General features: G+C 42.5%; 1 protein-coding gene across 2 annotated transcripts; it reads right to left on the reverse strand.

The window, feature by feature from the left end:
* Window positions 1-1,029: 1,029 nt before the first annotated feature.
* LOC131904716 (thioredoxin domain-containing protein 8-like) lies at window positions 1,030-24,998 on the reverse strand. 2 transcript variants are annotated; one of them, XM_059255770.1, is made up of 6 exons: window positions 24,866-24,998; window positions 23,008-23,112; window positions 18,904-18,963; window positions 16,494-16,559; window positions 2,527-2,592; window positions 1,030-1,139 (listed from the first exon to the last, which is right to left on the reverse strand). In XM_059255770.1, exons 1-6 carry the CDS (start codon window positions 24,896-24,898, stop codon window positions 1,077-1,079), a joined length of 393 nt encoding a protein of 130 aa, XP_059111753.1. In that variant the 5' UTR covers window positions 24,899-24,998; the 3' UTR covers window positions 1,030-1,076. The 2 variants fall into 2 exon arrangements, with proteins under 2 accessions (XP_059111753.1, XP_059111754.1); XM_059255771.1 differs by lacking the exon at window positions 2,527-2,592.
* Between the last annotated feature and the right edge of the window lie 932 nt (window positions 24,999-25,930).

Below are 25,930 nucleotides of genomic sequence, written 5' to 3' on the forward strand. Positions count from 1 at the left end.
TTAAAACAAACAGCAACAAAAAAACCCAAAAACCTCACAAGAAACACACACAACACCCTCTCCCCACCAAAAAAAAAAAAAAAAAAATACAAAAAGGGAAATCAAAATAACAATCAAAAGACCAATAAGACAAAGCAAGCCCAAACAAATCAAAATAATACAAAAAGTCTACACAATACCACTGAGTTAATTTCTTGTTGGTCAACTACTCCTGGCCATGGGGCCTGCCCTGAAGTGTGGTTAATATTCCCAGTGAGACTCCATTGGTGAAAACCAACTTTCCCCTTGCTGTTGGGTATCAATTGTAGATACCTTCTCAGTTAGGGCTGGGAGCCTGTGCCCACTTCCCCCTTAATGCTGGAACCTTGTCTGGCTTGACCATGTGCAGGTCTTGTGTGTGTGGCTACAGTGTCTGGGAGTCTCTGTGTGCGTCCATCAGTCCTGCTGTGTCTGAAAAACGCTGTTTCCTTGGAGCCATCCATCTTCCACATACATCCCTGAACCTTGAGGGGAGGGGCTTGAGGAGGCCATCCCATTTAGGACTGTGTGCTCCAAAGTTGTCTTGGTGTTTTATCACGTAATAGAAAGCAAACTGGGACAAGTAACATCCCCCAGGCTGTGGGTATATGTAGTTCTACGGTAAGAGACCTTGCTTACATGTGTGAGGCCTTGAGCTTGATTCTTGGTCCCCACACAAAACAAAACAGGACAAAACGAAGCACCCCTCCCACCCCAACAATGGCATACCTAAGAATGGCCAAGTTCTTTGATCATGAGAACAACTGCACTTTGGCTATCTCTGGGAAATCCTGGTGACCTGCTGTTACTTAGCTTCATATGGGCCCTGCTGCGAAGGTCAAAAAACATCACCCAAGGAACGTGCCCCGGGAAGTAACACAATTCTGCTACAGCAACAGTTTCAGTCCAGGTCTTGGGAGGACTGTAATGCCAAGTTCTTCCCACAAAACATCAGGAGAGAGACAAAGTAAGAGACAGGGCATGCTGGAAATCAGAACACCAAACACTTGCTGACACTTTAGAAAATGTCCCAGGTATATTTGGTTTTGGGTGGCAGCTCACATCAGCTCTTGAATCTTCTCTTCCAGTTTTTTAACATCCGCTCCATGAAGTTCAAAAATCTGTTTCAAATACACAAAGGCACAAAAACGTTTATTGATTCAAGCGCTGTAAAGCCATCAACGTGTCAAGGAGTTGTGTGTTTGACTGTAAGGTTGTTGCTCATTTCCATAATTTTTAAGGCACTTCAAGTACAAATACACATTAAATAGATTAAATTCATGACCTCTTATTATTTGTCACGAGATTGGGTGCATTCAGATGGTATGGCCATAGACAATGTGCTACTCTTTCAAAATGGGTGATAGGAATATTTCTCCAGGTCTCTGTAATTCTTCTTAACATGTGACCTAAAACATATGACCATGCTGGAGATGAAGAAGCCCAATTCTTGGAATTAGATCTTTTTATATATTGGCATCAAGAGCTTGTTCATTTATAGTCACAATTTTCCAAAACTAAAAGTCCTTCTGTGACTCCTGCCCAGCTCACGGTTGTACAATTGACTCTTAACAAGTGCATGTTTTGCACTTGTCCCCCGACCCTAACTCAGGGTACACTTTCTAGTGGATGGTAAATTTGAATTGCAACATTTTTTTAGTAGTATATAAAATAATAAACTCTCTCACTTTCTCTTTTTGAGACAGGTCTTAGGTAGCCAAGACTGGCCGTAAAGTCCAGCCCTGATCCTCCTGCCTCCACCCACGAAGTACTAGGATTACATGCATATAGCAAATATGTCCTGCTGGGACATCTTTTTAAATAGCTCTCTCACATTTGGTTTGGGGAGATAGCTCAGCTGGAGAAGAGCTTGATACACAAGCATGAGGTATTGAGTTTGGTTCCCTGGAACTCAACTGAAAAGTGAGGTGTGGTGGAGTGTGTGTGATGATAACCCCAGAGCTGGGGAGGTAGAGACAGATGGATCCCTGGGTTTTGATGGTCAGCCAGTTTAGATAATTGGTGATCTCCCATGAGAGACCTCAAACCACCAAGATGGATGGCTCCTGAGGAACCATGCTGAGGTTGTCCTCTGGCTTCCAGAGGCACTTACATACACTCACATGAACACACAAAATAAACACATTACATTCAATGAAACCAGGACATCAACCTGCCCTTTAAGCCCACTGCCCCGTCAATACGAGGTGGATTGGTTATTTGGATGTAGGGAAGAACGTCAGTAAACTGAGATGGGAATCGGGTGAAGACTTGAGCTTCTGATAAGAAGGTTTTGAAGCCAGGAATGTGTGAGGACTTTGGAGTAGGGGCTGGAAAACTCCAGAACAAACCTCTGTGCTCAGTGTGCTGCAGAGAAGTAACTGGCCCCGCACCTCTTGTCTCTGCTCCCCCCCACAGCAGCATCCTCTCCGGGGCTGCCATTTTATGCACACCTTGAGTGCCAACCCCAGGTGTGGGTTCTTTCCATCTCGGCTTCATTTCACTTACCTTCCCATCCTCCATTCCACTTCTGAGACAGCACAATGTTCTTTTGAGTCTTGAGAATAGAGTGACCTATGTGTGGGTGCAGAATTTCATGGTTTATCTGAGGTGCCTGTCTGTAGTCATCTCCCTATAAATAGTTCTCCTGGCTTTTGGCCAGGGGAGGAAGGTATCAGAAGGGATTTGCCAGTGGGTCTCCTTTTCAGGGCTGGGGAAAGCTCAGTCTGCAAAATGTTTGCCTAGCACACACGAAGTCCTGGCTTTGGTCCCCAGCACCTCATAAGCTGACTGTGGTGGTATACACCTGTAACCTCAGCATTCAGGAGGTAAAGGCAGGAGAATCCAAAGTTCAAGGTCATCTGGAGCTTCATAGTGAGTTTGGGGTCAGCCTAGGCTACATTAGACCTTGTTTTAGGGGAGAGGGGGTGATTCTTCCTAATATTATGGAACTAGAGAGTAGCTCTGGGGCATGAAGGGAGTTTCACTATTGGGTCTTAAAGGGACTGTCTCTTGTCTCAAGCCAGAACTGGAGTGGAATGCAGGGTGTGGGAGGTTTGGGATTCCACTTCAGTCTCTGTGTTTCCCACGGGAGCTGGAAGGGTGGGAATCACTATGCAAGAACAGTGGTCCCACTTAATCTTCTTTTGGACTTTATGTCCAAGGATCCTCCTAAATTTTTTATCTTTTTTTCTGCTACTGGGGAGTCTGATGCAATTGGAGGTACAAGTGAGACCACCTGAGGGAAACAGCATCCACAGAGAAAAGATCTGTTCCCTTGACCACCACTGTGTAATTCTAGATGGCTCTCCGGACTCCCAAGGCTCCATTAGAAGATATTGCCCTCATCTCTTCAGAGATACACTCAGTGGATCGTATTTTGTCTGCTTTATTTCAGCCTACTTCCTACTTTAAAGGACAGTGTGAACTCAAAAAAAAAAAAAAAAAAGAGGTTGGGGGCCCCTCTAAAGAGAATTCTCTAAGTGGAAAAAGCTGTGTCTCACAGTGGGATGGTACAAGCTATGGAATGCAAACGAAAGGCTCACAGCTCTGGAGAAGGGTGATTTCCATGATTATGGGGTTATGAGATTCCTACTCTACAGCCACCAAGAGCAGCCAGGAGCAATAAGAACCGTGGCTACTGTACAGTCTGATGTCTTTCCAGAGATACATCGAATCTACCACAGGGGACTGTCACCCACCCTATTACATGAGCTAGAATTGCACAAAATTCCATAACTTCTAAGTAAAACCTTAGAGAATTATTATGAGGGAATCATTGTATAACCGTACTCAGACACCATGCTCACCCTCTCACATCATTACACTCAAAAGCAACCTTACTTCGGAGTACTTCACAATGAGTTGCTTTTGCATATTTTTGAATTTTACAAGTAGAATTCTACAGATTTTATTCTTTTTTTTAAAAAAACTATTTTTTTGTATTTTATGTGCATTGGTGTTTTGCCTGCATGTATGTCTGTATGAGGATGTTCGATCTCCTGGAACAGGAGTTCCAGGCAGTTGTGAGCTGCCATGTGGGTGTTGGGAAATGAGCCTGAGTCCTCTAGAAGAGCAGCCAGTGCTCTTAACCACTGAGGCATCTCTCCAGCCCTACAGACTGCATTCTATGTCCAACTTTTTTTTTTTTACTCAGTATCAAGCTCATGGTATTTATCTGTTCAGCAGCAGTCTGTAAGTGTTTCAGTATTTCTTTGCATGAGTATAACATAATTTATCCACAATGCTTCTGTGAACATTCTTGTCTATGTAAGAATTCATTTCTGCTGTATACCTAAAGAATGGAATTATGGGATTAAACTTGAATAGAAGTCCTCTCTCTCTTTCTCTCCATCTCTCTGTTTCACTCTCTCCTCTAACCCCTCCTCTCTCAGGAAGGATCTCATGTAACCAGACTGGTCTTCACCATACAACATACCCAAGGATCACCATGAATTGCTGTATGCACAACCACACTCAGTTTATGCTGTTCTGGAAACTAATCCAGGGCTAACTAACTAGGCAAGCATCCTACCAACTGAATTACAAGTGCAGTCCCAGGAACTAACTGTCCCAGCAAAGGAAGAGGTTTCTAGTTGCTCCACATCCTCGACAACATTTGGAATCACCAGTTTTTGTAATGTCAGCCATTCTGGTGGCTTTAAGTGACATTACCTTTGATTCCTAACTAGCCACCTTTAAGATGGACAAATAGCAATAACCACATAACTTTCTCTGTATTCAGTTTTGTGCCTTTTATGTCTCCCCTCCCATGAATTTCAAAACCACAAATGTGCTTGTGACATCCAAGCTTTTTCTGTGTTTTCTTCCATAAAATCCAGTCTTCTAATGATGTCTTAATTTTGTCTCCTCCACCTCAACACCATTCCTCACATGAACCCTCAACTCTAGCAACACTTCACAGAGGATTCGCTTACTTACTTATAAAACACGGATTGAGGACCACTCATCTGATGTGCTTGGCTGCAAGCATTACAGATCTTGGAATATTTGAAAATAAATAATGAGATATCTTGGGAGCGAGACTCAAATCTAACTTGAAATTTGCTTATGTTTCACATGTCTCACAACCTGAAGTCTGCTCTGGTTTCCTTTATGTTGCTATGATAAAACACCCTATCAAAAGCAACTTGGAAGATGGTAGTGTTTATTTTATCTCACAACTCCCAGGTCACAATCTGTCACTGAGGAGTCAGGCAGGAGCCTGGAATCAGGAACCATGGAGGAATGATGCTTGTCAGCTCAATCACTTCCTGGTTCATGCTTAGCTAGCTTTAACCAGCCCAGGACCACTGACTGAGGAATGGTACCACCCATGGTGGGCTGGGTACTCCTACATCAGCCAATAAGAGAGTTCCTCACAGGCATGCTCACAGGCCAACCTGACTTGGGCAGTTCCTCAGTTGCTGCTGCTTTTCTAAGATGACTGCAGCCTGTGCCAAGTTGACAATGAAGGCTTACCAATGCAGTAAGCTTGTACAATCCTTTTTCTATTTTTTATTCACAAAACTAAGTCTATTGTGAACTTTGAAACATCAGTCTTTCAGCATCATGCTGGTATGAAGTATCAGATTTTGGAACATTTCTTACTTTGGATTTGGTTATAGTCACATGGTTTTCTTTTAGAACCTGCACTTAACGAGTACCTACAGTGAGCTAGAGCATTGTGAACAAAACAGATAAAACCTCTTAGGAGCTCATATGTTAATAATAATTCCATGCTGTTGTTATATAAACATGGAAATTATCCCAGATACTCACCCATGCTACTCCATCACTCTCTGCTTCTCCCTATCCAGTCTCATCCCTCCCTGATGAAGCCTTCTGAACCATTTTCTTCACCGTCCTATAGCACTCTGGACTTTCCACTATGACATAACTGATTTTGTCATTGGTCTGCACATTAGCTCAAGGAGGGAGACTACAGTTTTTTTCAGCATATTTTTAGTGTCCAGTTTGGAACTCTCACACAAATTAGCTTCTGTTAGAATGAGTTCTGCTACACTCATTTTTGGTCATTGAAGTGTGAGTTCAAGACTCGGGGTTGTATTAAATTTCAGGAATTAAGTGTCATGTCTGTCCCCTTCCCACCCCTATGATTAGTGTTAACTGCCAACTTGACGGAGTCTAGAATCACCTGGAGATGGGCATGCCCATGAGGAATACTTTGATTACATCAATTGAGGTAGGAAGACCTATCTGCTGTAGATGGCACCATTTGCCGGGATCCTGGACTATAAGTGAAGAAAGGCACATGAGCGGCATGCATCCACTCAGTGTTCTCTTTTTCTGACCACAGTTGTAGTGTGGCCAGCCTGGACCATACAAGTGAAGAAAGGCACATGAGCGGCATGCATCCACTCAGTGTTCTCTTTTTCTGACCACAGGTACAGTGTGGCCAGCCGCTGAAGCTCTTCCTGCCTTGGGTTCCCTGCCATGATGGGCTATACCTTGAAATGTAAGCACACACGAATCCTTTTTCTCTTAAGTTGATTTTCTCAGAGTATTTTTATCACAGTGTCACGACAGTAACTAAGACAACTTCCTTCCTGCTTTCTTGCCAGCCTTTCTTTTTCCTCCTTCTTTCCTTCCTTCCTTCCTTCCTTCCTTCCTTCCTTCCTTCCTTCCTTCCTTCCTTTCTGCCTGCCTTCCTGCCTTCCTTCCCGCCTGCCTGCCTTCCTTCCTGCTTTCTTGCCAGCCTTCCTTTTTCCTCCTTTCTTCCCTCTACTTTCCTTTGTTATGCTGGAGAACTGAACCCAGGGCTTCCCACATGCTAGCCAGGAGCTCTGTCACCAGGAGCTCTGTCACCAGGAGCTCTGTCACCAGGAGCTCTGTCACCAAGCTACAGCCTCACTACTGTCTTCTTTCTTTATCTAGTCGACCAAAGACAAATGTTACAGTTCGCCTCCCTGTCTAGAGTTGGGCTTTGTATCTGGGACCTTAATAAGCAGACTGAATAAACGAGGAAAAGCTGTTGAGCATAGCTTATTCCACCAATGAATGGCCTTGATAACCGGATCTGCAATTGTCCCGGGATATCACCAGGGTGTAGGGGGAACACCAAAGTCCACAGATGCTCCAGAGTGCATGCCTAGAACCCAGGCCTGTTCTCTCATAATTTTTAAATCCTCTCTAGATTATTTATAACAGCCAGTACAGTATAAATGCTGTGTAAATAGTTGTTACCCTCTATTGTTTTAGAAATAACAAGAAAGAGAAGCTTGTACATTTTCAGTATAAATATTTTTTCAGATATTTTTGATCTATTGATTGAATGCAAGACTGTAGAATCCACAGATATGTAAATTCGACTATAAACAGCTTGTGAATTCTGACCAAAGTGTTTCCCCCTTTTAATCTGGTACTGTCTTGTATCTCTCAAAGGCTTCGACCAGAAGCATCAGGAAGTGAGTTTACAGTTCTCTTAACATCTCCTTTATTTTAAAATATTTCTGCCTGCCCCCTTCCTGCTTTGAGATACGGCCTCACTATGCACCCCCTCCACCTCACTTTGAGATAGGGTCTCATTATGCATCCCAGGCTGGTCTTAAACTTGCAATTCTCCTGCCTCAGTTAACCAAGAGATAGAATTATAGGTGTGCCACCACACCTAGCTGGGTCATTCTTCATGGGATACTGCTGCATGCTGGAAATAATTGCGACAAAAATAAGATGCTGTTTTTCTGAGGCCGATGGGAGGAGGGAGGCTATTCAGTACTACAGAAATACCCAAACCCAACATGTTTTAAAACAGCTTTCATTATGGACATTTCCAAACACACACACATAAATAGAGTAATGCTTGTTTTGTGGTGATATCGCACACCTTTAATCCCAGAACTCAGGAGGCAGGCAGAGACCAGCGGCTCTTTGTGTTCAAGACCAGCCTGGTTTACAGATAGTTCCAGGACAGCCAGGGCTATACAGAGAAACCTTGTCTCAAAAAGCGAAAACAAAAAGGAGCGAACAAACAAATGAACAAAATAGAGTAATAAAGTGACTCCTTCCTGATTTACCTGTCGCTTAGGTCTAACTAGAGGCAATATTTCTCAAATGCCAAAGACATTCTAACATTTACAGGCCATCTATTGCTGTTACCAGGAAAATGCAAAGGGCTCGGAGACAGTGGTCCCTTCCTAACAAATAGATATCTGAGAGACAAAATTAGACTAATGATGCAGACATAGGGTAATTATAATAAAAGGGCATTGTCCAGCTGTTGTACCATTTTGGTTAAGTGAATATTGAAGTTTTATTTGGACCAGCTGCATGGTCGAGATTGAGCTCATCAATTTCCCAGACATTTGGACTTAGTTAACAACAACATGAACAATCGCAACCCCCAATGCACCAACAACAATACGACAATAAACAACAGCGCAGTCTCATCAAGTGACACAAGACCTCCTTGGGGGATGACTGTAGAGATGTTTGTAATACAGCTTATAATTTATTATAACACGAAGAAAAGGAGATACATTCTCCTTCAAATAGATGGATTTGCTGAGGGACTAGACGGTATGGACAAGATGGAAAAGATAAGTTTAATGATAGAAGCTTTTAACGCTGCCTCACGGAAGTGAAGGGGACATGGTGACTGCCGTGGATTCTCTCTTGATTCCTTCCACTTATCTCTTCAGGACCACTTACATCATGAGCAGGTATTTGAACCTCGTTGCCTTTCCTATGCCTCAAGTGGACCTTGATAATGTGAGTAGTTCAATTAAAGCCTTTGGAGTTGAGCTAAAATATACCCAGGAGGCACCTGGAAGAGGTGCACTCAAATTCAAGATAAGGGCAAATAGCTGGAGTCAGGCTCCCGTTCCCACCACTTATCTCTCCTGGACGGCACCTTTTGAACTTGCTCTGACTGCGAGACAACAGCAAAACACTAACTGACTTTCTTTGCTTGAAGCTGCTTGCATGTCCTGCTCTTTGAGCATCAGCCACACAAACGATGACAGAAATACGATTCTTTTTTTTTTGTGGTAGTAACCAACTTTTTTTGTTCATAGAATACTCATTTGGGGCCTGGTAGGCTATTCAAATTTCCCGTGGAAATGCAAAAGCAGACAGCATTAAGGAAACAAACCGGCATGGCTGTGCTCCTGTGTGCGCGGTTATGAACAGGTGGAGGGGCAGCTTTGGCTGGAGTATGTGAATTCTTACCCTGTGCCACCAGCTGATTCTGTTGACCAGACATGAGGAGCTGCTGCAGGGCTATGTCCTCAATACAGTGTGACTTACCACTGAAGGGGATGTGGTGGGATGTTGGAGTTCATCTCCAGCCACCTTGAGAATAGGAAAGGCCATTTTGGACTGTGGCTGCTGGAGATGATCTCCTGCCTGTCACTGGGGGTGAGGAATGGGACTATGTTCTTTGGGATAAACACAACTTTCAGGGTCATTCTCTTCAATGGCGTATACCCATCCTCATGTTTCCACTGGGAAAATCTGCTCAGAATTTTAGTGTTGGGTTTCGACAACCCTTGGCTTATCTCCATTCCTACTCCTACTCACAGAGCCCAGAGTGAGGGCCTCTTAAGCCCAGACGAATGAATAAGCTCATGTCTAGCTTCTCTCTTTAAAGATTAAGGGCACAGCCATGCTTTCCCCTCAGTCTTTGTGGACATCCTGGGGAACGTGGGCCCAGGTTTGTCATCCTCAGACAGGTGAGAAGCCACCAACCACTCTTTGCTCCCTTTTAGGGCTTGAGAGTCATGCAAAGCAGCAGGGCCTTCTTCATCTGGGCAGGTAAGTTTCATCTGTACAACCCTAGATCCTTTCACGGGCAGGCCACCTCAAGGTCTAGACTTCAAGAGAACCACTGTTCACGTGGGTCCCAGCCGTGAAGTTTTATGAGCACCGGCTAGCACCATAAGTACTCATGATAAAGGTCATATTTTGGTTATCTGCATGACTCATTATGAGAAAAGAGGTAATGTCTGGTTGCTTATGCCTTGCGTGGCTCTGGGGTAATCTGTGTCCACTGATGAGAGAGGGCATCAAAAGATCTTTCTGGATCCCACTAATGAGTACTTCTCCTGTTGCTTTTATTCTATATTCTTTGATGCAATAAATCTTAACTCTGAGTATAACTTGTTCTGGAGTCTTCTTATTTCTCACAAATCACCAAATGGAACATTGCTATATCTCACCAATTGAAAATTCAGAGGAGAAGAACAGGGCTGGGTAAAAAACGTAAAGGGTGGGAAACCCTCAGTAATCAAGATAAATGACATTTTGATAGAAATTTAACTACTAAAAGATTAATACGAAACTCCTTAATGGACAGAATGTAGAGCATTAAATAAAAGCATGGTTTACAACACTGGAGGGTGATTTCTGTTGGCTAATCCCAGAGAAGACACACATAGGAGCCTCTCAGTTGCTAAGGCAACAGCAGTATCCTTTGCAGTGGTACTAAGGGTTACTAAACTGAGCTGAAAGCTACCTCACTTTGTTAACTTTCCTTCCATCCTGCTTAGTCTTTGAACTCTACAGTTCTCTGTCTAGAGTATCAGCTGCTCTGGAGACTGACTGACAGCTAACCAGAACCTGAGGACTGGGTGAGATTTTTTTTTTTAGTCCCCTAGAAAGAACTCCTTTGTCTGCTGTTGTCTGTAGCAGGATGGATTTTACTGAGTAAGCCAGTGATGCTAATTTGATGTAAGCAGACATTGTACATATTAGAAAAGTTTAAATGGTCTCTCAAACTTTATTTCTAAATTTCTATTTATTTATGAAATTGTAGGGAGGTGGACATAGCTGGATCCTGAAGTTCTGATATCAGCTATATTGTTAAACTACTCAGCAGTAAGCCATAACCTTCAAATCAACTATAAGGATCATATTGTAAGGTATGCATCAAGTCCAGTGCTTGGCATTTTCTGTGCAGTTTTTTGAAGAATGTCAAGACAAATTTTCAAAGATGAGTGATGTAGTATTCATCTCACAAAGAAGGAAAATGAACCTTAGGATGGCTTATTACATTCCTAAGTTGCTCAGTAATAGGAAGAGAGAGGACCCAAACAACAGTGGTCCAATTCCTGGGATGGTGAGATCCAGTTGCAAGTACTGTCTGGGAAGAAGGCCAAGCATAATGTGTTTTTGAAGTAGTTGAACACAAGCATTTAGGAAGGATTTTTCAGACACACCCCTTCCTCATTGCCTCATCTATTATCTTTTCCTGGCCTTTAGGCCGCTGTGTGTGAGCTCTGTTTCAGTTCCATTCTTTTCCTAGCAAATGATGTAGGATGCTTTTTGCCTCTACACCTGCTTTATTTTATGGCAGATGCTTGTTGGAAATGACTTCTGTGATATCAACAGGAGCCCTAGAGTTTACAGACATCTGGGTAAGAGCTTCCTCCTACTTAACGTGAGAGTCCAGCAAATGATTTCTTGTGTTATAAGTTATTCACTTGTGAATAATTTGTTTATTAACATATACATGCCCATTTTTTATTGCTCTTACTAGTAGGCCTATCTAAGCGCTTTGGGAAACAATTTTACTCTAATGCAAGAGATAAAAGTTGCAAATTAACTTTTGATAGTTGGCTCAAGCATAAGCAGTTGGCCAAGACTTGCTAATTCTTTGTTTTGCTTCCTTTCCTATGCTCTGCAGACATCTGCTTAGCGTGACATCAAAGTTATTGGTATAGTGGAGCCATTATTCAGTCTCAGAGGCACAGAATCCCTTAGTATCATCTGCAAATATCATTACATGTATGTTTGTTCATTTTTTTTTTTCTGAAGAGAGTTTGTAGCCTTTAGTGGATTTTTAGAATGGCCCATAAAATTTATCATCTATATATATAATAAAAATATATGATCCACCTTGTATGTAGTTTTACTTTCTATAATTTTCTTACCTAGGTAACTATGATCTGAAATATTACATAGAAAATTCCTGAAGTAAACAAAAAGCCTAAACTTAGATGCCACTTTGAGAAACATGATGAACTTTCATGCTTGAGGAGTTGATGGTTCCTTCTACCTGCCCATTAGGAATTCAGTCATCTCATCATCAGACCTACGTGCTTATGTTCAAGTAATCCTGGCTTTTCTTAGTAATAACCCCAAACTGTTAAGAGCAATGATTGGTGGCCGAAGAGAAGCTATAAAATATTTATTTTACATGGAAATGTAAAACATTCTTTACTTACTAAGGAATTAAAAGAATCATATACATTTCTAAGACCTACAGTAAAGATGAATAGGGCAACCTCTCCATGTTATAGATAGGATCATTCAGTAGATTCTGTGGTTTCGAGTATCCACTGGTGGTCTTGGAATGAATTCTTTTTTGATAAAGGGAGACTAGTGCATGTATAGTAGAACATTACAGTCAGTATTTACCACAGTGAATCTTCCTGGAACATGATATGATGCCTTAGATGAAAACGCTAAGGAATATAACAGAAAGGAACAGCAGCCTGATTTATTACTGGAATGTGGAATTTGCTCTGTGTGTGTGTGTGTGTGTGTGTGTGTGTGTGTGTGCATGTACGTTTGTACAGGTGTATGTAGAGGTGAGAGGTTAACTTCAGGTATCACTCCTCATGCACTATCCACCTTGTTTTTTGAGACAGCATCTCTCACATGGTATGGAACCCACCAATTTCTTGACTGTCTTAGTTGATGGCAGTCCTTAGTCATCCTCCTGCCTCTGTCTTTCCAGCACTGGGATTTAAAATGCATACTACCACACTTGGCTTTTCATATATGAGTTTGGGGCTTCAAAATCAGGTCTATGTGCTTCTGTGGCAAGCATACTGACTGAGCCATCTCCCTACCCACCACAGTCATTTCTTATATTGCATCCCCACCAAATAACTTCTTATGTGAAAACTTCCAGCAGCCAGGGAAAGACCACTAATTACCACAGCCCCGGTCATGATATATGGCTTTATGTGTTTTTGGGTTTTTTTGAGTTCTACTTTACTCATGATGTATATACACTACAAAGGACATGGGCAAGCATGACAGCCAAAGAAAAGACTGAAAGCCCAAGGAAGGCGTAGTGTGGGAAATGTCTACTTGGAAAGGCTGGAGACACAGCAGGTGGGGGGGTCGCCGGATTGGAGCAAAGCAAGCCTGAGATTCTTGGCATCTACAGAACAAAAGGGGAACCCTAGCTCTTCCTATCTGACACAAGAACACACATTGTGTTCCCAAAGGAGGAAGAGAGTCTCCTGTGTTCTAGGGTGATTTATGACTTTTTTTTTTTAAACTGTGAACCTTTAAGAGGCACAGTGCACAGTGGCTATTTGCCAGATGTCTTACTGGAATCATAAAGACATTTCTTGAAACAACCCTCAATAGAAACTGGACTCTAGCTTTTAAAAATGGATAAACGGTACTTAATTGCTTCAGTAAGTCAGTTTCCAGTTGCATGACCAGATGAAGGGGTGGAGCCCATTTCTGGAAGTAGTTTCAAAGCTATGAATTCCATTTTTCTCTACTCTCTAGAAGACAGTTGGTGCCAATGAAAGCTTTCTTGCTCTGTTCTCCTCACAGGAAGACATTCAAAGGAACGCATCTTTTGGCTTGGCCACCCTAAGCCCCCTCCTTTGCAGTGACTCTTTGCAGACCACTGTGAGACAGAAACTGGGGGAGAAGGATCCAGACATGCCATGGTTTAACTCTAACTCTTGATACAATGAGAAAAGCAGGGCGCCATGGAACCCTAAAGACCTGCTCAGACCCCATTTTGAGGTTTGAGTCGAAAGAAGTAAAAGGTTTAGGGTGTTATCCCCCTTCAGATCTCCACGTCTTTTTCTTGGCTCTTGCCTTTGGTGTAGAAAGTTGTTTTGTTGCTGTTTTTTTGAGCAGGTTTTCATACGTGATTAGAAATAGATGCATTCATACATTGTAGAAAACGTTTCAAATTGTTTATTTTTAAAAAAGAGACTTTTATGTGTCTCTCAGTGTGTCTGTGTATATTTGCATGTACATGCTGGTGTCCACAGAGGCCAGAAGAGGGCATTGGATCCCTTGGAGATGGAGTTGCAGGTGGCTGTGAGCCATAGGACATGAGTGCTAGGAACTGGACTCTTAAGCACTGAGCCATCTCTCCAGCCCAACTGTTTAGGTTTTAAACTCCATAATCAGGATGCTATGCTAATAGTATTCAATGAAAACGTCAATCCTTAAGGAAACTTTTTGGAACATGTCTATGTACATTATAATCAGAGGCTTATTGGGTGGTCCTGGGATAGAAGTTAGGGAGTTACAGGAGCTGCTGGTAATATCATCAATTCAGTTAATTTTATTTTCTGATAGTTGCCTATCAGCAAATTTATATCTGAGTCTTTTAGTGCTATTTTCAGATGTTGAGTGTCCACAAGAGTCCACATGATAGCTCTTGCTCCTCAGGACACTGTTGGGAGGAGGTGGGGACTGGTAGTAGTATGCATTGAAGGCATACTCTAGAGGGGAATTAATTATAGGATCCCAACCTCTTTCTCTTCCTCTTCTTAAATTTATTAGATTTTTTTTTGTTGTAGTTGATGCTAAAATACATCCAGTTTATAAACATGGAGACTCTATGGGAATGATTTAGGCTTAAGTTGTAGATAAATTCAAAGTTTATTATTTATTTATTTATTTAATTTATTTATGTGTGTGTGTGTGTGTGTGTGTGTGTGTGTGTGTGTGTGTGTGCATGAGTGTTTACCTGCATGTATGTTTGGGCACCTTGTGCGTGCTTGGTCCCTGAGAAGGCCAGAAGAGAGTGTTAGACTCCCTAGAACTAGAGCTGTAGATAGGTATAAGCCACCATGTGGGTAGTGGGAACTAAACCCAGGTCCTGTGCAAGAGCAGCAAGTGCTCATAACCGCTGGGCCCTCCTTACACCTCCAACAAACTCAGAGTTTAAAGCACTAATATCTTGGCTGGATTCTGCTTTCCTGTGCATGGTGGCTTCTTTATCTGGCCCCATGTGGAGATGAGCTCTGCTGTAGCTTCTGTCCTGCACTTCTAGAATGTAAATCCAGCAGCAGCAAAAGAAAATACTTTGACATAGCCCCTTCAACCAAATTCTAGCATTAGTTTTGGTGTGATATGAATTGGCTTGATTAAGTGAAGGGGTCCATACCTGATGGGGATAGAGTTAATTGATAGGTTGGAACCTAGAAAAGGAGCTTTGAGACTAAAGATGTAGGCAAGGGGTACAGATGCGACTGATTTTTACAAGAACATGTTCTTATGTTTGAGATGGTAGCAAAGATGACATACACAGGCAATTAGACATGTAGGTGGGGCAAGTTGAGGAAATATATGTTAAATAGTTTTATTTTCAACTAAAAGCCACAGGAAGAAATATGTAGTGTTTAAAAAATATCTTAAATCTATTGCACCAATTATATTACAGCAAATACTTACCAACAAATAGAAACAAAAAATAAAATTGTACAGCTGGTAGATCAAATAAATGCTTTCATTTCCCTTAATTTAGACATAATCTATAAAACCTAAGCATGACTTTTAAATGTCACAAAATTCTTCATAACATTTTAGTTGCAAACTATTCCATAGAATCGATGGCTCATAACTCACTTAGACATTATGCTGAAAAAGGCATTGTAATTGCTTCTATTGTCAACGTTTGAAATCATGTTACAATTATATATTCAGTTACTGTTTTTTTTTTCCCTTGAGGTGTTTCTACAGCATATGTTCCCAGGGACAAGATATTGGTGTGAAAGACAATGTATATTTTGTGCCTCCTGAGTTTGCTACAAAATAATAGTTCATGAAGCATGTGTGAGTGACTATCAATGCCTCCAGTCATATCTGAAAATACTAGCTTTATCATGTGCTGATATTTTAGCCATTTTATCCCATTCATATCTACAAGAGAAAAATTGATAGAACACATTAAACCACTAATGTCAGGAGGGATCTTACACTTCAATCATGATAACATATTTCATGTTCACAATAAATGAGGGAAATTTTGTAGTGATCTCTATTTTATAAATAGGGAAACAAGGACATGAAAAGACTAAGGAAGCCACCGAGGGCTCCATAGCTAAGAATGGGAGAACTGGTGTTTGGACCATGGGGATTGACCCCAGGCCAGGCGTACTCAGTCATGAGGCTGCATTGCTTTATGATAAGTTTTGGTAGATGTTTCCTCACATCCTGTTAATGACTATATACTCTAGTTATTAGAATTTCATCATGCCCTTCTCTGGCAGGTTCTTGATAATTCTGCCCCAGAGCAGAGGCAATAGTGGGATTTTTATGATTTGAATGCCTCACATGGTGAGTGATTTACTGTAAGTCATGTATTTTCTTTATCTTTCACTATTGTGTATTGTGTTTGAAATGAAGAATTATATTTAAAAAACCCAAGTATTTTCATCTAACCAAGGAACACCAGGGTTTTTATTTTAGCTCTGATGGTTGTATCATCTAATCCATCCCTGCTGGTTTCCATGGAAACATACCTTTTGGGTGTGCTTGAACATCTGAAATGTGGGTACTGCTTTGATGTGACAGAGTTGAGTCAATTCCTGGGAAAGAAAAGACATGTCACTAAGTCACAGTTTTGGTGACTTTCTCTGTACCAAGTGTGCTACTTGGTGACTTCTAAGAAGCAGTGTCTTAAATCCCAAGGGCCCCTGACACTTCATGGGATTTTCCTAACATACCCTCAAAGCCTCCAGGACAACCCCGTGTAAAGAGGACCATTCTGGTACTCTTGGGTTTCTTATCCCAGAGCTCTAGGCGAGGGATGAGATGGAGGTCAAATGGAACGGATGAGGAGTGACTAAATGAGGTTATTTAACAATGCTGAGTGATGGCAGAGGAGCCTCAGGAAGCCTCTATGGAAATACCATATTGCAAAAAGAGGAAGGAACAGGCATGTCTTCATCAGTCACACTGAAGACAGGCAGGACACACTCAAGGCTAGCACAGTTTTCCCTTTAAGCCCTGGTATCCTTTCTCCCTCACTACTCATCTTTACTTCTGAAACGTTTGGAGCCCAAGGACAAGAGAAAGGGACAGAATGCCATAATTTTAATCCAGACCAAATGGCTTCCAAATGGCATTTTTTGTTCCCTTTGTTTAGAAGTTGAGTACAGTTAGCTGACAATGGAATTGAACTCTCTCGTTGATATACCATTTGATTGACTTCAACTCTTTTCCACCCACAATGCACACAAACACAAAGAAGCATTGCACACACACTAAGTTGTATTTTTAGTTACAGTTGCCACAGCAACAGCTAATCCAAAAGTTATTATTAGAAAAGTGTGTCTTTTGCTTCGCCTTAAAAGACAGAAAGCTATAATCGGAAAGCTGAGAGTAACTGGTGTTGGCAAGAGTGTGGGAATCAGAACTCTCTACTGTAGCAGTGAGTAAAATGTATACAAACACTATCACAATAGCTCAAATCTTCCCAAGTATGCCAAGTCTGTGTCATTGACAAAATTCTGACTAATTATGACACAGAAGATAATGAACTTTTGGTTTTCTGATGGTTTTAAAGCTCAGCTTCAATCCGATGCTTGGGTAGGTCACTTGCTGTCTTTTCTGCTTTAGTTTGAATGCAGAATACCTCTCCTGGGTTAGCCTGGTTTCCTGCATGGAGCTATTGGGAGGTAGCAGAGCCTTTAAGAGGAGGGGCCTCCCAGGAGGCCTTTAGTCCTTTTGGACCATGCCCTTAAAGGGGACTGTGGGACATTGGCTCCTTCTTTCTCTCTTTTTCTTCCTGCTGATAGCAGGATCACTTGGTTCTGCCGTGCGCTCCTGTCCAAATGTGGTAGCGCACGCCTTTAATCCCAGCACTCGGTAGGTAGAGCCAGGTGAATCTCTGTGAGTTCGAGGCCAGCCTGGTCTACAAAGTGAGTTCCAGGACAGGCTCCAAAGCTACACAGAGAAACCCTGTCTCGAAAAACTAAAAAAAAAAAAAAAAGTGCTGCCTTCCACGAGTCCAAATGTGCTGCCTTCCACAGGTCCAAAAGCGAGTAGGCTTTGACCAAGGACTCAAATTTCCAAAATGGTGAGACAAAATAAACCTTTCTCTTTCTCTTAGGCATTTTTCTATAGTATCAGGAAGCTAATTAATACACTTATATTTCCTTATTATAAATTAACAACTCCTAGGAAGAATAATCCCTAGGAGATAAATATTAGTAAGACATATTTGGCTTGAGACTAGGAGGCTGATTATTTTGGGGGGAGGGACAGGAGAAGGGGGAGGATGGATCTGGGGACAGGAGGGAAGGATTTCGTGGAAATTTTTTATGCTATATAAGCACCCCCCAAAAAACCCCAAACACCCAGGATACCAAAATGAGATATGTTAAAATGTCTATAATTATTGAGTTAGGTTTTAGAAAATTATTAACTTACCACAACCTAAAAATAATTTTTCACCTTGGCTTCATTGTAATGTCTGCCTACCTTAGCAGTTCTCAACCTTCCTAATGCCGAGACCCTTTAATACAGTGCCTCACATTGTGGTGACCCCCATCCTCAGAATTATTTAGTTGCTACTTCATAATTATAATTTTGTTGCTGTTATGAACCATAATGTAAGTATTTGGTATGTGATCCCAAAGGGGGCGTGACCCACAGGTTGAGAACCCCTGGCCTACACTGACAGGCTGGGGAGCAAGTGATGAAGACTGTTGGAATTGGCTGGTGATGTCTGCTACAGCAGGAGGGAGTACCACGTATTTGCTAATATTTAAAGAAAATTATGTAAAACAGTTTGCTACGTTCATCATGAAAACGAAGATGTGGAATCCCACTTGTTTTTAACCAGGCATTGTCATCACTTTCACAGAGTGACTCAGTGACGTTGCATTCAGGTTTTGAGGGTCCACACAGACGATTTCAGAGTCCTACCTTAGAGGAGTCCACGTCCACATTAGCAAACATGACGTTTTGGTATTTTAAAGACATCGCCTTCAAGACAAAAGAATAAAATAACATAAATATTAACATTTGCACCCAAACCGTCATTTTGAAAAAAAGAGATGTATGACTTGGTTGTTAAAGAGACCCAAGCATCCTTCTGAAGGTTCATTACAGCCTAGAACTTGAAGCCCCTCAAGGTCAAGGGAGGATCCACTGCAGTCAAAGAACAGAACTGAAGACTGGAGTTTCTAGATTTGAGGACCAAAAGCAGAGCAACTGAGCTGTGTGCAGGGGGCCAGACCTACCCTGTTGGGGGTGGGGAGGCAAAGCAGGATTTTCCTGAAGGTGTCAAGGGATTACCTGTAATGGTTTTCAAAATCTGTCTGGGGTGATGGGGGTGGGCTTAGATCAGCATTAGAAACTGGGCCTTGGTCCTGGCATCTGGGCAGAAGATGCAGTTCTCTGAACCTGATGTGTACTTGGTGCTTTGACCTTCTCATCTTGAAGGAGTTTGGGAGGTGGATTCTGGAGGCAGTAGAAGGGTTCTTGATGACCATCACCAGCCTAGTGTTCTCCCAGCCACCCCCACTCCCTGCAATCTACCGTATATGGAAACTGGACTTTCCAGACTCCCTTGTTCGCTGACTTCCAGCTAGCCAATGGGAAGCCATGAAAGGTGGTAGGAAGGAGGAAGGGGTTAGCTCCTGCTTCTACTCTGTTCTGGAAATGCCTTCTACAGAAGTGGTGACAGCAGGGTCCTGGCTCTGGGGTGAGGATGAAGGACAGTGGTGTCTCACGTCAACCCAGATTTACGTTCAGACAGCTGTGTGCACACTCCGTAGGCACTTGATAGTCTCTTGATTTGCTTAAAAATCATGTCACAAGCATTTGTAGTCACCCCTCTCAAATGGGAGTACTCCTGGGAGATGACATACAAGGTGTCCAAAGCTTGGCCAAGTGGAGTCAATACCAGCTGGAGCTCTCCCGGGGAGGGAGAAGCTAGAAGCTGCAAGGCATGGGAGGGCTTAGGTGGATGTTTGAGAAACCTTGCCGCTGGCAATCCTCCCTGCAGTTTTGTGTGTGGATTGTGATTTATGTGGGGGTTCTTTCTCCTGTGGTCCCTCAAAATGGTGATATGGGAGAAAATTTTTGTATAATGAACACAAAGACCTTTGGGGCTTGAGAATATTTCTCAGATTAAAACGATGATTCTGAGCTGGGTGTGGTGGTGCTACTCTAATCCCAGCGCTTGGGAGGCTGAGGTAGGAGACTCACAAGCCTGAGGCCTGCTGGGTAATATATGGAGTTCTAGGCCAGGTCACTTATTCACAGAAAAAAAATCCCTCTTTGACAGATGTCCTTCTGCTCTGTTTTATCTGCATATATAGTAAATGAAGGCTACATAATTCCTTTCCATTCTTGTATAATCACTGTCTATTGAAGGACATGAGCTTTTCTTTTAGCTTTTAAATATTGAAGATATATACTATGAATGTTCATGAGTAGGTTCATTTTATTTGATCAAGAGCACAACTGTTAGGCCATAGATTAATTGAATGTTAATTTTTAGGTCACAGGTTAATTAATGACTTAACATGCTATATTAAGTTATTTATAGGCCTTTATTTTTCTTCTAACATTCTAATATATATATATGTATATATGTATGTATGTTATACCTTATAAGTAATTACTAAATTATTTTCAGAGTAACTATATAGTTTTACCTTTGTTTGTTTGTTAGGTTGGTTTTTTTGAGACTGGGTTTCTCTGTGTAGCTTGGAGCTTGTCCTGGAACTCGCTCTGTAGCCCAGGCTGGCCACGAACTCACAGAGATCTGCCTGCCTCTGCCTCCTGAGTGCTGGGATTAAAGGCATGCACCATCGCCGCCCGGCTAGTTTTACCTTTCTACCAACAAAAATGTAACGTACAGTTTCTCCACATCCATCACCAGTTTAAAAAAAAAAAAAAGACTTGGATTTTAGGGCTGGAGAAATGTTCATTAGTAAAGTGTTTGATGTTCAGTCATGAAGACCTGATTCTGATCCGCAGAACCCATGTGAAAAATAGTTAGGTGTAGTGGTGTCCACTTGTAATCCCAGCTCTGGGGAGCTAGAGACAGATGGATCTCTGGGCTCATTAGCCATGGGCCAGGTTATCCTTTGAGTGAGTTCCAGCCCAGTTGGAGACCTTGCCTCAAAAATCCAAACTAAACCAAACCAAAATAACAACAACATAGAGGGTAGATGGTGTTTGAGGAATGACAGTAGCTGAGATTGTCTTTAGGCCTCCACCTGCACACACACACACACACACACACACACACACACACACACACACACACTTAGGTGGCATATTATGTGCCTTTTATTGGCTACTGGCAACAGCTTTAACTGTATGTCACCTGAGTGGATTCACACTTTTGTATCTGAGCACTGGCTATTTCTGTGGAATAGTTAGGGAGTCTTCTTTCTTAGTTTTGAGTGACAGAGTGGTCTGTCAAACACTAAAATGTTCCTTCTGGATAGTTCAAGAATTTCAGGCATAGTAGGGATGCTGAAGTGTCATGTAGAAGCTTTGTGGTATGGTGGTCCAATGGGTAAAGCCTTTGCCATGAAAATGTAAAGTCTGAGATATCTAGAACCCATGTGAAAGCCTTTGGGTATGGTGCCTGCCTATATGCTCAGCATGCAGGAGGCAGAGACAGTGGATCCCCAGAGCAATCTGGCCAGCCAGATTAGCTTGACTGATGAGCTCTGAGTTCTGCAAGAAACTTTGCTTCAATATGTGATATGGAGAGCCATTGAGGAAAACATCTTACATCAACTTTGGACCTGCACATGTGAACATGCATACATGCATGTACACTACACATATACAAATGCCAAAAAAAGAAATGTCATGTAGTTCTTTTCTTTATCTGCTACAAGTTCATTCACAACTAAATATTGATGGTTGTGACTGTTGTTAGAATTAGTTTTGGCAGATTCAAGAGGCCAAGTGAGGAAATCCAAGATGTTTAAAAACCTCACTAAAAACAGAGTAGAAGGTTTTTAGTTGTATCATTGTGGTCGTTTGAATGTAATTGGCCCCATAATCTTGTAGAGAGTGGCACTATTAGGAGGTGTGGCTTTCTGGGAGTGGGTATGGCCTTGTTGGAGGAAGTGTGTCACTGTGGGGGCGGGCTTTGAGAATTCCTATGCTCAGGATACCACTGAGTGTCTCAGTTGACTTCCTGCTGTCTTCTGGTCAAGATGTAACCAGTATCATGTCTGTCTACACACTGCCATGCTCCCTGTCATGACGATAATGGACTGACCCTCTGGAACTGTAAGTGAGCCACCCCAATTAAATGCTTTCTTTATAAGAGTTGCTGTGATCGTGGTGTCTCCTCACAGCAAGAGAAACCCTAACTAAGACAGTCATCATGGAATTAAAACTTCTTCATGTTTGAAGGAAGGAATACATGTCACAAAGGTGACCCGAAATAACGGGAGACATTTGTACAACCAGGAGAAAGGAGACTAAGATTCCCTGATGTGGGGCTGGAGAGACTTCTCAGTGGTTAAGAGCACTGGTTGTTCTTCCAGAGGAGCGGGGTTCAGTCCTGGGCAAACCCACAGCAGCTCACAACTGTCTGTGACTCGAGTTCCAGGGGAACTGATGCCCTCTTGTGGCCTTCATGGGCACCAGGCATGCAAGGGGTACACAGACATATAATACGGCTAAACATAAATAGTGTGTCTATCCGTGGTCTCTCTCAATATTTCTAAGTTCTGGGCTCCGACTTGGGTAAGATGTAATGATATGAATTCCCATTTATTTGTATGCTGTAATTCTTCAGCATATCCTGGTGTTCCTTGGTGAACTGCCCACAGACAAATAATCCCAGTCTTTGGCTATCTCCTAATGAGATTCCAGGATATTAGCTTCTGGTTCACTGGGATGCTTAAAATCAAACAAACAAACAAAACAACAGAACTACACCCTAGGAATAGTTCAGAAGTAGAAAAACTTTTAGGAGTAACTGGGAAAACTTTGGGGGACCAAAATTCCTTTGGCATCTATGAGATAGATGCTGGAAATACTTACCTGGAAAATAGGGCCAACCCTTTTACAGGGGCCACACCACGCTGCTGAGAACTCCACCACCACAAGCTTGCTCCCAGCAACCCTTAACAACTCTTTCAATTCATCCTGAAACCAGAACACATGGGGAAATGTTCGTGGTCACGGACTCTCACAAAGTCTTGCAAGAAATAAAATGAAAATCTTGTGAAGGGTACAAGAATTGGGGAAGTCTTCAAATCCAGGCACCCTACCTTTCTGTCCTCCAGCTGGTTCAACCTTTTCTTAGTGAGCCTGAGACTAGACATAGCTTTTTTGGGTGAGTACCCACGAGTGGGGATATATTGGCAGACAAGTTAGAAGTCTGCTTAACAAATGGCACAGTAGCAGCAGCTACCTTTGGGTGGAAGTGGGTCAGCCCGGAAGAAATGAAAGTATTAAGCTGAGAACGGAAGTACTGTACAAGCTGGATCTCTGTATTTAATAATTTTAAAGACAGGTGAAATGCATCAGTGGTGAAATGTCTTGCTTCATGGGAGTGATCACTCTTAAAGTCTTAATCAATACCGTTTATTTAATAATTTGACTTTTTTTCCCCTAAACTCCCTAAGTTAAATTTCCAGTAATTGTTGATATCACTTAATTAAAGTCTTCCATCTTGGGACCTCAGGTCACTGTATTTATATTTGCTTCTGACTGTCTTAAACTAGCTCTTTGGGGCCTGTTTTTTTCCTACTGGAGTCACTCTGGTTCACCCCTATTCTTCCTCAGCCCCTCACTTGCGGATGGTAAGCCCTTATGGAACACCCACTGGATGGGAGAAGGCTAGCTACAGGAAGTGAGTGCTCTTCACAGTTGATTTTCTCATTATTCACTGGAATTGAGACTAGCTCATCCACTCTGATGTTCCGAACTGTAGTCTTTATGCCCACTGTGTTCAGTGTATATTCTCATCCTATCCATTTCACAGCCAAGGGCACAGACGTTCCCCAACTTCCCTGTAGCCAGCCAGCGGGTGGTGGTGCGGCTGGGATTGTTCACTTTGGCAGCCTGACTACAGAGCATATTTTTTCAACCAATACTGATTCCTCCCAGTGACAAAAAGCACTCTTTTCACTGTGGTGAACAGCATCACCTTAAGCACCCCTGGACTAGATGTTAATCAGGTTAGTTCATAATTGGATTAAGCAGAGCAGAGCTATCCCCATTAGGGGTGGAGTTAATTCCCTAGAGATGGCATGCTTGCCCTTCAGCAAGGAGGACTTGATAATTAAGTTCCCATTTGGTTTAGTTTCAGGCAGGTGAGACTGATGATTCAAAGAAGGTGCTCCCACTTCCTGGGCCTGTATTTCTGCAGGATGGGTGACTGGGTTCTCAGGCAGCCCAGACAGGCATCTGTTTCCCAGTTTCATCTCGGTTTCCTGTGATATTATCGATTAAACCCAGGACACAGCACAAGCTAGACGAAGTCTGTCTTTAGCCATCTTGTTACTTTTTATTTTGAGACAGAATTGTACTGTCTTGCCTAGGCTGGACCTTGTATTCGCTATATAACCTAGGCTAGCCTCTAACTTGCAATTCTCCCGCCACTGTCTCCCGACTAGCTGGAAGTACCAGCCTGCATCACCACCAACCTGGCTTCTCCCATGCTTTTGAGGTTACATAGTGAGCTCCAAGTCAGCCAGAGTTAAATGGGCTCTTCTTTTAGTGAGACCCCAAGACAAAAGACATAAAACAAACAAAAGAGTGGAAAGATCTCCCTTGACAGAGAGTGATGGCGGGATCCTGGATAGAGGAAATAATTCCAAGTGTTTAACAAGTCTCATTGAATATTGCTTTTGAAGGATCTTGAAATATCTCATGAAGCCAACGAACTACTTACCATGTCATTAATCATCTGCACCATGATTAACATCTGGGACTCGCTGATAATCCTCTCCTGTTGGTTCAGGTGGACCACTGTAGCTGTCCTAGTAAGTGTGGCATTCTGGATGGAATATAAAGGTAGCTTTTCTGTGACATCATTGAATGGGTCACCTCAGAACCTGGAACTTTGGCAGACTTTAAACCTAGTTTCACCTTTAGGCTGTGACTAGGCAACTAGTTGGCAAGCCAAGAACCTGAAAACCAAGGGCTTTGGATTCAGAAGCCAATTGTCAGTTTCTCTCATCTTGATCTTATCCTTTGGTCATTGATTTCTACACATTTCTTTCTTCTCTGACCTCCCCCGACCTAAGCAGAAAACATCAGAAACTCACAGCTGAGTTCATGAAGAAATTATGTGCTGTCTCTCATCGGCCATGCAGTGGTGTGGTGGAAGAAAAGATGCCCATCCCTGCCCCTTGCCACCTGCAGCATGTAGAAGAGCTGGCCCTGTCCCTCACTAGCTGCAGCACTTGGGAGAGTGGGCCCTGGACCTTGACTGGACAGTGCAGTAGAGCTGGCCCTGGTAGTATCAGTGTGGGTGAGCTGGCCCCAAAGGTGTGAGAGTGGGAGAGCTGGCACTGCCCTTTGTTGTCTGTGGCAAGAGTTAAGCTAGCCAGGCAAGTGCTGGAGAGCTTGTCCTGGTGGTGAGGATGCAGGAGAGCTGGTGGGCTGACCAACTCAGCTATCACCCAGGCCCAGATCCATAGCTGTGAGTTGGCCCACCCCAACATCTACCCCATCTATGAACTGCTGGAGCATGTGAAGGGGCCAGTCCTGCAGATCCAAAGCTGCAGGATCTCCATGACACAGGGCAACAACAGGATATCTAAGAGGAGTCCCAGTGAGGATCCAAGATTGATAGTGTAGCAGAAGCCAGAGGCTGCTTATAGGACCAATGACTCAACTTAATGAACATTTGCAAGTAAAGATGTATGGAGACTCAGTGTAACACTACAGCTTCCATGATGAAATTTTTGTTTTTGTCTTTTTTTTTTTTAATTTTTATTTTACTTTTCAGGAG

The sequence above is a fragment of the Peromyscus eremicus genome, chromosome 2 (genome assembly GCF_949786415.1).
Source record: "Peromyscus eremicus chromosome 2, PerEre_H2_v1, whole genome shotgun sequence".
Classification (NCBI taxonomy): Eukaryota; Metazoa; Chordata; class Mammalia; order Rodentia; family Cricetidae; genus Peromyscus; species Peromyscus eremicus.